We start from the raw sequence: 12,290 nt of genomic DNA on the forward strand, positions 1-12,290 counted from the left end.
AGGGTGGGAGTACGAGGGTGCTCCACCACACAGCTGGGTACATCCCCCCATTACCCACAACTCTCACCCACGGACTCACCTTTCCCAAAGCCCTCAGTCCCCTCCCCAACCCACCCCAAAACCCCTCCAGCTCCAAACCGGGCATCCCATTACTGCCGTGCCCCCAGCCCCGAGCAAGGCACTCCCCCAGCCCCACTCCCCCGCCGCCGCCGCGTCTCCCCTCCGCTATTGTCAGAGGGTTGCCTCTGCCTCTGTCTGCGAAATTAATTCGGAGGTGGAGAGGGAGAATTATGTAAAGTGTGGTTATTCTGGAGCGGCGGGGGAAGTGCGGCTGATGGCAAAGTGCCTTTTTGTGTGTTTAATATGCATTTTTTTCCAGCGGTGCATTTTCAGGCGGGTAATTTGCTGTCTTTTCAGACCCCGATCAGTATCATTTCTCCGGCAATGACAGCTTTTATTTGCACTGAAATGAATGCTGCAAAATTTCCAAGAAATAGCCGAGGCCCTGTTGGCTGCCCACCCCCGCAGGGCCGGGGCATGGGCACCCACCCCCGCAGCCCCCTGCCCCGCTTGGCAGTGGAGTCCTGGGGCTCTGGGCAGATGCGTGTGCCGGTTTGCACACCCCGAGCTCACAAGGGTGTGCCCCCTTCCCGGAGCCCTGTGTGCACATCAGCGTGTCACACCTAGGGGTGGGTATATGCACCCACACCAAGGTGTGTGCCCATACAGACACCCCTTGTGCTCACGCACAGACCCCCTCCCATGCGCACATGCACACACTCTCTCCTAGTTCATGCATATCCCTGCCTGAACATGCACACACACACAGCCCTCCTTGTGAGCTGGTGGGCCCCCTGCCCGCTTTGTATCCCCCTCAGACCTCGGCACAGCACCCCTGATCCAGAGCACTCGGCCAGCAGGAGGGTTTGGGGGTCCCCCATTCACGCCGCTCTACCCCAGCACAGCCCAGCGCTCGGGGAAACCAAGGCACAGAGGGGGCAGGCAGAGGTGCGTGCTCTCCTCACAGCCCATTCCCTCTGGGCACAGACAGCAATGGCTGGGAGTCTGGAGGAGGTGCAGGGGTGTGAGTGTGGCTGTTTGTCTGCACCTCCGGATGTTGGGAAAGAGGAAAAACGCTGTTTGTGTAGGTGTGTGCCGCGTGGGCGTTGCGTGCCAGAGCTGGTTTGCCGGTCAGAGCCGCGGTGCGGGCGTGCGGCGCTGCCTTTGCAGCGGCCGTGATGCTGCAGGTGCACACCTGGCTGTGCACGTGTGTGCCCGTGCCAGCCCCCTGCCCCTGCCACGGTGCGTGTGACGCCGTGTGCGCAGTGGTGCCACGGGCACACGTGTCCATGTCCGTGCGTGGGCATCCCTGACTGGCACGGCAGCCCCGGATGTGCCCAGGCACACGTGGCCCAGGTGTGGCACCAATGGTGTCGCAGGGTGCCCATGCGTGTGCAATGCTGCATCAGCCTACAGTGCTGTGGGGGCTGCACGGTCCTGAGCTTGGGCTCCCATGCACCCCCAGCCCCGGGTCCCCAGCTGCAGAGGTGCTGCTGCCTGGCACGGCCAAGGTTAACTCTGCTGGAGCCCACGGGCACAGTGAGGGGAAGCTTTAATTTAATGAAGTGTGAGGCTTTTTATGGGCTTTTAATTACGTGGTGATAATTAACATTATAGGCCTCCGGGTCCCGCTGGTGCCAGGATGGCCTGTGCCAGCTTCCAACTGTTTGTAAATAAATCCCGCTGGATGCGTGGTGCCCACCCCAGGGCACCCAGCTCCTGCAGCAGGGAGCAAAGCCAGCCTCAAGCCCTCTCCTCCCCAGCCAGGGCACAATCCACTGCAAAATGTGGGTCTTCACTATCTTTCCTCCCAGCTGCACCCGAGCACCTGGGTTTTTCCAGCCCCCTGCCTGATCAGAGCTGCCAGCCAAGCAGTGCCAAGTTTGGTGAGAGCAGGCTCAGGCAGCAGTGCCACACTTGTCACCCCTGCTGGAGCCCAGGCTGGCCAGGAGCAGCCCCCCGTGCTGGGGCTAATAGGAAACCATCCATCAGGCAGCACTGGGCACACTGCCCACCCGCCAGGCACACGATGGATTTATCGTCCAGCACCCAGGCAATTTCCTGCCCTCCTCTAATCAATAAGGGAGGGCGGGGGGCAAGGCCAGCTTCCCCCTGCAGGTCATGATGAGTGTGGGGAAATAAAAATGCCCCAAGAAACAGGTCTGGAGACCCAGGTGTGTGGGTAAGGACCCCACCACAAATCATTTCCCCATTTCCTGCCAGGACCAGGGCATCAGCACCCAGAGGAGTGGGGGGAACTACAGGTTAAAGCATCTGGATGGCCCCCGTCCAACAGCACGCGGGGTACTGAGCAAGATCCAGGGCGCCATACACTGCAGCCACTAGGGCCAGCACCCGGCTGCTTCCCCCACCCACCCAGCCTCACACAGGGAGCCCAGGCCTCCAGGCTCCCTTCCCCCACCCTTTCCCATTTAATTTTTCCTAATGAAAAGCAGGAGGATGGCGGGGAGCTGGGGCACCAAGGTCGAGGCTGCCTTTAATCAATCCCCGCTGCTGGCTGGGTGCCCGGAGGAGCTGGCGGAGGAGAGGATGGGGGCTGCGGCAGGGGAGGAAGCACAGAGGGGGTGGCAGGGTGCAACTCAGGGGCTCCCAGCAGACAACTGGGGCACCCAGTGCTTGCCCCCCCCCCACCCCAGACCCTGCCATGCCCTACCCCAAAGAAAAGGCACCGTGAATGCACCATGCTGCCCGTGTGGCCCCAGAGCTGTGCCAGGATCCTGCCAGGGCAGCTTTAATCCTCTGCAGGAGACATCCCCAAAAATCAATCCCCCTCCCTGCACCCACCTCTCCCTGTGGGGTGCCCTCTTTGCCCACCAGCACGGAGACGCTGGGGCCATCCTCAGGCTCAGCCTGCTGAAGGCACTGGGCAAAGGAGGGTGCAGGGAGCTGGGGGGGACCTGGGGGTCACCTAGAGCTGGGTGCTGGTGACGGCACTCACCCCGTGCACCAGCACGGTGGGGCCCAGCCCACGGGTGAGCAGCTCCAGCTGGTGCAGGTAGAGCGGGTAGAGGCTGCTGTCGGCCGGCGGCCGCGGCAAGTACAGGAAGCGCACGGTCGGCGCGGGGCTCTGCTCCAGGACCAGTTTGTTGGCGGCGCACACGTACTCATCCGACACTTGGGTGGTGTTGGTCGGGAAGTTCACAATCCCTTCCTCCTCTTCCTCCTCCTCCGCTGGCCCTCCCGGGGATCCCTGGCAGGTTTGCCAGTGCAGGCGGGTGACGGCATCCCAGGGCACCAGCTGGATCTGGGCCTGGATGCGCAGGTCCTTGAGGAGCTGGCGCAGCTTCTCCTCCTGGGCATGGGGCATGGTGCCTGCCTCCACGCACAGGAAGAGGCGCAGGCGGGCCCGGCGCCAGGCCCGCGCCATGTTGAGGACGCAGGCCATCTGCAGCAGGAACAGGCTGCAGGTGTCGGCGTAGCGGGCGCTGTCGGGCCGCAGCAGGTTGACGGGCCAGACGTGGATGGTGGGCGGGGGGCTGGCGGCCCGCCGCAGCTCCCAGGCCTTGTCCAGGCTCTCCAGCTGCCGGGCCAGAAGGACGTTGCGAAGCATCTTCAGGGCGTCAGCCACAATGCCCACGTACTCGCGGGCTGACAGCAGCTTGGGAGCGTTGGGTGCCCGCAGCGGGGGGAAGCACAGGGGGACCTCCTCACGGGCGCTGGTGAAGGCGGGGTGCCGGGCTAGACCATCCTGCGGCGCCTCGTCATCGTAGAAACCCAGCACCAGGGTGTTGGGGCGCATCCCGCCTGCCAGAGAGACCGTGCCAGCCCAGCTGAGCAGAGGCAGAGGGCTCCACCAGCCCTCCTGGCACTGCAGGAGTCAACAAGCCACAGCTCGACTTTGGCATTGGTCACCCTGCCGATTTCAGACCCCTCAGAACACACCTAGATGTCACCAGGACCCGACTCAATTTTCGCGCTGCCCACCCAATACCCCTCCCACCTGGCTTTGGGACTGCCCACAGTGGGTGCTTCCAAAGCCCTTGGCATACCTCGGCCAGGTGTCTTCAAGCACCTCAACACTGCCAACAGTGACACTCCCATGCCCCAACCTGCCTACAGCACCGCTCACCCCAGATGTCTCCAAGAGCAATGGCATTTGACCATCCAGGTGCCTCCAAACCCCTTGGCACCTCTCAGCCCACAGGGACAGCAGGATGGACCCTCACCCCTGAGCAGACCAGGCACCACTTACCAAGGCCAGAGGTGAAGAGGAGCTGCCGGACACCGTGCCGCACTGAGGGTGCAAGGGTGAGGCTGACAAAGGCCTTGACATTCAGTTTGTCCACCAAGCTCAGCCATGATTCCTGCTGGGGCTGCAGGGGGTCCGAGGGAAGCATGTCTGGGTGGGGGAAAACCCAGCATCAGTAGAACAGATAGGCTGTACTGGAGCTAATCCTGGTGTCCCCCTCTGCTGCAAAACCCTGTGCCCACCCCAGCACCCATGAGATGGAGAGGGGGATGCAGGTGCTTACAGAGAGAGATATAAAATTATACATAAATGTATAAAAAACCCCAGGCAGCCCCATCCCCACTCCCCAATTTCAGGCCATTAGTCACCACAGCAACAGCAGGGAAGGGGGAGCAGAGCCTGTGCATCAGCCATGACGTGTGCCAGGGAGAGCACACGTGTGCAAACCAACACACATGAGGGTGCAAACACCCCCAAGGCACCTGGACACACAGCAGCAGGCACGAGGTGAGGACGGACACAGGCACACAGGTGTGCATGGCTGTGCTGTGTGCCCACGTGTGTGCAGGTGCTAACCTGGCTGGCACATGCCTCATGCACGCCAACACCAACACACACAGGAGCCTCACAGGCACGTGTAGGCACAGACACTTGTGCACACACATCTATGTAAGTGCACGTGCACAGGAGGCAGGGAACAGACACAACAACTCCCTGATGTCCCCCATACCAGCCAAGCCCAATGCGCCACACGTGTGCCCAAAACGCTGACATTCCCCAGCCATCAAGTAGGCAGCAGTGTCAACCCAAGAAGCCCGGGAGTCCCCTGGCACCACAGCAAAGTGCAGAGGCCGTTAGCACGGGAGACAGTGCAGATCCTCACCCAAGTCCTGCAGCTCCACATGGCCGAGGACGTAGAGGCCGCTCTTCTTGAGATCATTGACAAAGTCGATGAGGCGGGCGCTGCCTCGGGGGTTCTGCACCATCAGCAGCATCTGTGGGCGCCAGAACTTGACGTGGTCCTTCCGCACATCCAGCATCAGCAGGTACTTCCGCACCTGGAGGACGGAGGGAGGGAGACAGGTGAGGAACCCTTTTTGTTTCACCAAACCAGTCCTGGGGACACGCTGCCCAGGACACAGCTGATCTGCCACGGGGACACCAGCTTTCCACCCCCCATAAGGGGACAAACAGGAGGACAGGGCTTACCTGATGAAAGATGAGGGCCTGGCTGATGTAGCCCCAGGTGCTGCTGGGTGAGAGGTAGTGAAGGGCAAGCAGGAGGAGGAGGAGGAAGCCCAGGCTGGCTGAGGCTGACACAGGGCTGATGAGGAACATCATGACGCAGCAGCCTGCAATGCCCAGCAGGCACGTGTGCCACGTGAAGTACCGGAAAGTGGGCCTGCAGCAGGGAGGAGGGGACACCTGCTATCATGTGGTGCCCATGCTGCCTGTAGGGAGGGCACAGCAAGGAGAGCTGTGCCAAAGGGCCACACCAGCCACTCCCAGTGATTCTGCTGTGCCAGCCCAGGGCATGTCGGGCACTCCATGTGCCTGGAGAAGTTATGGAGGGGAGATGGTATCTCCCAGAGCACTGGGCAGCCTGTGCTGCCAGCCCTGGGCAAGCAGGGCAGCGATGGCCATGAGGCTGGCACTGTCCTGGCACAGCCAGGTAGTATTGGGCAGCACACGGCAGCACCAGCAACCATGGTGCCCACTCATTCTGGTGCAGGGAGGCAGAGGCAGGGAGGCGAGAAGCTGTTATTTTCTCTAATTGCTGTTTTTCCTGAAAGGTAATTAAAATCCTTTTCCGCTGTGCTTGATGGAGACCTCAGTGAGGGGAGGGGGGAAGCACCAGATGCGGGGGGGGGCGAGGGGCCTGTTGCTACCCATCCCAGCAGGCTCCCTCCAGGAACTGATCCTGTCCCATTCCGTGCCAGGTCAAGGAAGCAGCTGGGCAGGGCAGATGGGGTCCAAGCCACAGCCTGGCACAGGCATCAGCTCTCCCTCGGGAATGGGGCCTGTGGGGGACTCCCAGGCAGTGCCACCCAGCCCTACTTGTGCAACACCTCTGCGCATCTGGGAGTCTCTCCCTGCTGCAGACTCAGCAACCTGCACTGAGGGCAGTGGGCATCACCCAGGAGGGAGATCAGGCTCCCCCCAGATTTGGGCAGCCCTACCAGCCCAGCCTCACACCAGAGTACTCCACACCCTGCACCCCAGGCTGGGGCTGCCTGCCACACATACTCTTTCTTCCTGGAAGATATTTTCTCCTTCTCCCACCCAGAATCCCCCTTCCTCCCTCCCCCTTCTCTGTTAGTTTAATTAGCACTAATGGAAAGTGGGCTCCATCACTGCTTGGCAAGCTGCCCGGGGGATGCCGGCCGGGCCCAGGCTATAAATTACCTCTGGAAAGCCTAAGGAGAGGGGGAGGGTGGTCCCCAGAGGTGCTGGATTTATCTGCACCCAGTCAGCAAAGCAGTGCCAGTGCATGAGAACTGTGCCAAGCCAGTGCCATTCCAGGACCTGTCCCCTTCTCCCTCCTCAGGGATAGGGGTGTCCCTGCCTCTCTAATGCTCAGGAGAGGGGTGTTCAGCATCTTTGCCCACCTTCTCATCATAAATCTCAGGCACAGGGATGGCAGGGGAATCACAGACAGAAGGGAGGGATGGGTGCCTGCCAAGCATCTCAGCACAGACTCTCTCCCCTGTGCCAGTGGGTACCTGAAGTTGGGGGCCGAGGCCCATTCCAGTGCCAGGCAGGCCAAGTTGACAGTGGCATAAACCAGGAGGAAGAAAGTTGTCACGACACTTGCGATGGTGTTGAGCTTCCCAGAAAAGAGCACAACCTGCAGAGAGCACAGGGTGAAGGCACACCAAATGCACATGCCCAAGCCATCCCTGCCCGCTTGGGATGTATCCCAGGGGTGTGATGGGTAAGACTACAGACAGGAATCTCTTTCCTTTTTGTGATTTATCCTTAATTTATGGGATACCTCCCACCTCAGGGAGGGAAGGGCACAACTGCAGCAGGACACCCAGGGCAGGGGGGGCTGGGGGAGGAATCCCACGGGGCAGGGGGAAGTGCCAGGCTCCACAACACCCAGCCCAGGTGAAAACCAACCTTCACCCAGCGAGGCTAGGAAAGAAGCATCACTGACAAACTCACCTGCACCACCAGCCAGGAGAGGATCACTGCCATCACTGGGTTCCCACTGGCAGATGTCTTCTTGGCCAGCGCCAGTGCCCTGCCTGCAAGGCAGAGCGGGGAGGTTGGGCTGGGACACCTCAGTAGGCAGCCACAGTTCAACCACCAGCCAGGAGTCCCATCCCCACCCTGAATGCTGGGGCGGGGGCAAATTCCAGGGCATGCAGGTGATGCAAATGGGCACACACCAACCCACAAACCATCACCTCCACACCAAGAATGGAGCTCCCTGGTGTCAGGGCTGGTTCCCGGCAGGGATAACTTGCTGAGTGGACTCCAACGAGTGCCAGTGCACTCTGGGGACTCACCAAAGAGATCATCCCGGGCCAGAGCGTACAGGATGCGGGATGCCCCAATGAGGTTGCTCATGGCTGCAGAGAGAGTGGCAGCATAGATGCCCACGGTGACCAGCGGTGGGAAGATACTGATGTCACGCAAGAAGCCATAGTCTTTCTGCAGGAGGGTCCTGGAGAGGGACACAGACACACTGGCATCTGTCTCAGCCCAGGCCAGCATGCTCTGGCACCAGGCACGCCCTGGCACGCAGACAAGTGGCCGTACCTGTTGCAGGTGGCACACATGAGGAAAGCCAGCAGGTTGTAGACGAGGTAGGTGAAGAGCACAGCAGAGATGGTGCCCCGTGGGATGGAGTAGCTTGGGCGCTTCAGGTCCCCTGTGAGCAGGAGCAGGCAGCATTAGTACCCACAGGCACAGCTCACCCCTGAGCCCTCCCAGCCTCAGCTCCTGTTCCCAGTGCCACCCCGCCAGGCACCTCCCGACCATACCTGACATGTTGGAGCCTGCCATGATGCCAGTGCAGCCGTTGAACATCACTGCAAACACGGAGCTGAAGCTCATCATCTGCCCGGTGGTGTAGTCCGTGCTATACTGACCTGCAAGACACATGGACATGGGCTGTGACAGGCTGTCCAGGGTGGCACAGCCCCACCCCATGCCTTCTCCTCGATGTCCCCACATACAAACTACAGGAGAAACCACCCCACTGCACCTGCTTTGTGCCCACAAGCTGCCCCCAGTGTCCAGCAAGCCCCACGTGATGTGGCAGTGCCAGTGGGCACGGCAGGCAGGGTGGGGGATGCCTCTCCTCACCGCCCAGGTTGTCTCGCAGGGTGCTGAGGGAGAAGCCGGTGAAGGAGCCGTTATCGGTCTCAGTGCCATTGGAGCTGGACAGGCGGATGGGCACCTTCAGGGGCCGTGTGGCGAAGAAGCTGACAAGGATGGTGCCCAGGACAACCGCGACAATGAGGAAGATGAGGAAGGTGGCCTTGGCGTAGATGGAGGCACCCACAAGGCACACGAGGAGGCAGAGTGCCAGCAGCACGGTGCCGTAGAGCAGCTCATACCAGTAGCTCTGGGGCAGGACGTGGATGCCTGTGCCCGCTTCTTGCCCTGGGCAGAGACAAGTCAGGATCAGCAAGGCTTGGAGGGGGCATCACTGGGAGCTGAGAGCTACCAGCACTGTGTCAGGCATGATGGGCACCAACTCACTGGCCAGAGGGCTGGGAGAGCCATGGCTGGGCATGGTGCTTGGCACAGCCCTAGGGCCGCTCAGGTAAGGGACACCTGCTGTCCCCTGCCACCACACAGGGCGGTACTCACCAGGCGGGATCCCAAAGCTGTCCACCACTGCCTCCACCAGCCCCAGCACATACAGGGCACTGCCACACACATTGGCCAGAAAAAACATGATCCCGATGCTGCCCCCAAACTCTGGGCCCAAGGCACGGCTGATCATATCTTGCTCGAGTCAAGGGAAGATAGCAGCAGCACAAACCACCATCAGATGCTCCCACCCCTCTATCCCAGGCCAACAGGGTCCCAGCCTCAGCGTGACACCCCAAGGCCACTGGGTAGTCACTCAGCTTTGTCCCACATGCCCTGTCCCAGCAGCACCCACAGCAAAGGATACAGTAGGCTCCTCCAGCATCCAGTGCCCCATTGGTGGCAATGGCACACACAGACAGCACCGTCATGCCAATGATGAAATATGCCACTGCGAACATGGCCAGGGCCTGGTACAACCCAGCATGACCCACCACGAACCCTGCCGAGGACGGGAGAGGCCAGTATGCCCATTAGCTGAGCGTGGACAACCCTGAGGACAGAGTCCCTGGGCACCACCACCACACAGACCTCACCCACTGAGACACGCGGCCACTCCATCCCTGTGCCCACAGCTTCCCCCAGAACCTGCCAGCCCCCTCCATTCCAGGATGAGGATGCTCCCACCCACAGCAGCACCCACCAGCGTCCCCCTCATTCAGGATATCTCCATCTTCCACCCGTGTCTGGCCCAGGTGTGCCCAAAATCCAAACAAACAGGGAAGGGGCTCTGCTCAGGGACCCCCGTGCCCTGCTGCCACCCTTGTTCCCCAGAGTGGGGAGTCAGGAGCTCCCCACAGGGAAGCCGTCGCTGCCCCGCTTGCCTACAACAGCACAGCAGGAAGTAGAAGCAGTCCGGGTGTCCCTGCCAGCCAGGCACCGCTCCCAGGGGTTGTGGGTGGGTGTTCCCGAAGAGAGGGAGCCCAGAGCCGCCCCGGCTCTGCCCGGAGCGACGGGAAGATCCCGCCTGGCGACACTGCGGGCAGGAAAGGGATGCCCGCGGCTGCGGGTGATGCCCTATCTCAGCCACAAGCCAAGCCGCGGATGTGCCCGCGGGAGAGGCGAGGGGGGGTGACCGGGGCACCGGCACCGCAGGGAGCCCTTGGGGCGACAGGCTGGGTTTGGGGGCACCCGCTGTGGTCCCCAGAGAGCCGGAGGGCATCCGAGTGCCAAATATAAAGGCGGGTGGGGGTGTTGGTGGAAATAAAGGGATGCCCCAAAAGCACTGTGGGCATAAGCAGGAGGGGCTGCTAACCCAGGAGATCTGGGGAGCGTGTGAGGTGCGGAGGAAGCGGGGAGCTGAGAGGGAGAGCCTTGCCCACCTCCAGAGCGGGAAAGTTCCTCTTCCTGGCAACTTTCCTTCCCCTACGGCTGGCACCTCCCCTACAGCCCCGCGGTCCCTGGGGTAACACAGCCCCGGACGGCTCAGGCAGGGAGACACCGGTGCCTGCTGTGGGGTGGGGGGTCAGAGCCTGTATGAAGACCCCCAAGCAGGGGAGTGGGAAAAGGGTGAATGATGACAGGGGAGCGCGGTGCCCCCAGCTTGGGGGGGTCTCCCAAACAGGGGAATGGTCCCAAGGTCCCCTCCATAGCCCAGCGGGGCCCCCTGGGCACGCAGCCAACTCCCGCCCTGGGCTTTTCGTGGGCGGAAAGCGAAAGAGGAAAAGCTTTTCCCGTTCCCGGCCCAGGGCAAACACTGCCCGCCCCCGCCTGCCCCGGGCCATGTTGGGGCACCTACCCCCTTCAGGGCCCCCAAAAGGCTGCCAGCTGCCCCAGTCCGTGCCCATCCTGCCCCCTACGTCTCCCAGTGGTCACAGTAACAGGCTCATAACCCAAACTGGGGGCAGACCGGGAAACAATGTGTGCCCTCTGCACACACAGAGGGGCAGCTGAGTATCCCCTAAGGGACACCAGGGTTCTGCCCTTGGAACGCTGGGCGAGATGTGGGAGACAACTGTGGTGCTGGAGCCTGGCACTGCAGGATGGCTGCGAAGCAGGGGGGTCCCAGCGCTAGGGGACAGGTGGACATGAGGGCACTGGAATCCCGTTTAGGGAAGGCACTGGGAAGACACAGGAGTCCTGCTCCAGGAACACCAGGGGGTTGAACTAGTGTTCCTTAAGGGGATCCCTAAGGTACTAACTGGGTTCCTGTCCCTGGGTCCTGAGACCCGAACCCTCATCTTTGTGGGCTCAGGTGCGGACACACAGCACTGGGACCCAGCCCGAGGCGGAACTGAGCAGGCAGGGGAAGGGCACGGGGGCCCCAGACTGTGGGCACTGAGGTACGCACTGGGGAGCACTGGGACTGCAGCAGAGACGGAGGCTCAGGCGAGGGCACCGGAGACCCAGACTGGGTGGCTGGCTCGTAGCTCCAGAGGCGGGGACCCCGGGATTAGACGGGGGCCGGGCTGGGGGTACCGGGCAGAGCTGGTGACTCTGGGAGGGGCCCCGGCCACGGCCGGGAGCGGGGGGCACTCACCGAGGCGCAGGAAGAGGACGACGCTGAACATGGAGAGCAGCGTGGGCACCACAACGCCCAGGAATGTGGGCAGCTTGCGGGAGGCGGCGGCGGCGGCCCGGCCTCGCTCCCGGCCCCGCTCCTCCTCAGCCGAGCCGCCGCACAGGCGGTACGTGAGCAGCGCGCTCCGCTCCGAGCTCGCCATGGCCAGGCCCGGCCCGGCTCGGGCCCCGCCGACCCCGAAGAGCGCCCGCGCCCGGTCCCGGCCCCGGCCCCAGCCCCAGCCCTGGCGGCCCCGCCCGCCGACCCGGTCCCGACCCGCCGGGCCCCGCCCCACACGGCCCCGCCCCCGCATGGCCCCGCCCACGCCCCCTCCGCTCAGGCCACGCCCCTGACAGCGCCCCTCCGATAAGCCCCGCCCCTATGTGCCCACCATTGAGGCTCCGCCCCACCGTGTGCTCTGGCCCCGCCCCTTTACTGGCCCCGCCCACAGCCCCTCGCCCTTGTCACGGTCCCTGTCCCAAAATGCTCTCCCACAGTGGCCCCCTCCACCGCCCCCCAAGCCCTACCCCAACACCCCACAGTGACTCGCCCCCCAGCTCGAATCTCTCCACACCCCCAAACCTCGGCCCTTTCGGGGTCTCCCCACTCTGGTACCCGGCACTGTCCCCCTACTCGCGTCCTCTGAACTGGCCCCTCTCCTCGCCGTACCCCAAAACTCGCCCCCTGTAT

At 62.5% G+C, this 12,290-nt stretch overlaps 1 protein-coding gene across 2 annotated transcripts; it reads right to left on the minus strand.

Moving 5' to 3' along the window:
* Positions 1–433: 433 nt before the first annotated feature.
* SLC12A9 (solute carrier family 12 member 9) lies at positions 434–11,763 on the minus strand. 2 transcript variants are annotated; one of them, XM_040074624.2, is made up of 13 exons: positions 11,580–11,763; positions 9,408–9,542; positions 9,098–9,235; positions 8,588–8,887; positions 8,263–8,370; positions 8,039–8,150; positions 7,786–7,943; positions 7,439–7,521; positions 6,994–7,118; positions 5,480–5,672; positions 5,154–5,328; positions 4,274–4,420; positions 434–3,825 (listed from the first exon to the last, which is right to left on the minus strand). In XM_040074624.2, the coding sequence occupies exons 1-13, from the start codon at positions 11,761–11,763 to the stop codon at positions 2,990–2,992; spliced, it is 2,694 nt and encodes an 897-aa protein (XP_039930558.1). In that variant the 3' UTR covers positions 434–2,989. The 2 variants fall into 2 exon arrangements, with proteins under 2 accessions (XP_039930558.1, XP_058277978.1); XM_058421995.1 differs by lacking the exons at positions 9,098–9,235; positions 9,408–9,542 and having other exon boundaries at positions 11,580–11,719.
* Between the last annotated feature and the right edge of the window lie 527 nt (positions 11,764–12,290).

This window comes from Hirundo rustica, chromosome 10 (genome assembly GCF_015227805.2).
Source record: "Hirundo rustica isolate bHirRus1 chromosome 10, bHirRus1.pri.v3, whole genome shotgun sequence".
NCBI lineage: Eukaryota > Metazoa > Chordata > Aves > Passeriformes > Hirundinidae > Hirundo > Hirundo rustica.

Excerpts from the sequence above, each read along its gene's own strand:
- SLC12A9 (XM_040074624.2), bottom strand. The coding sequence starts at position 11,763 with ATGGCGAGCTCGGAGCGGAGCGCGCTGCTCACGTACCGCCTGTGCGGC. Across the intron at positions 4,421-5,153 it reads TGTGGAGCTGCAGGACTTGG|ACATGCTTCCCTCGGACCCC; the intron begins GTGAGGATCTGC and ends TCCCCCACCCAG. Across the intron at positions 3,826-4,273 it reads CCTCTTCACCTCTGGCCTTG|GCGGGATGCGCCCCAACACC; the intron begins GTAAGTGGTGCC and ends TCTCTCTGGCAG.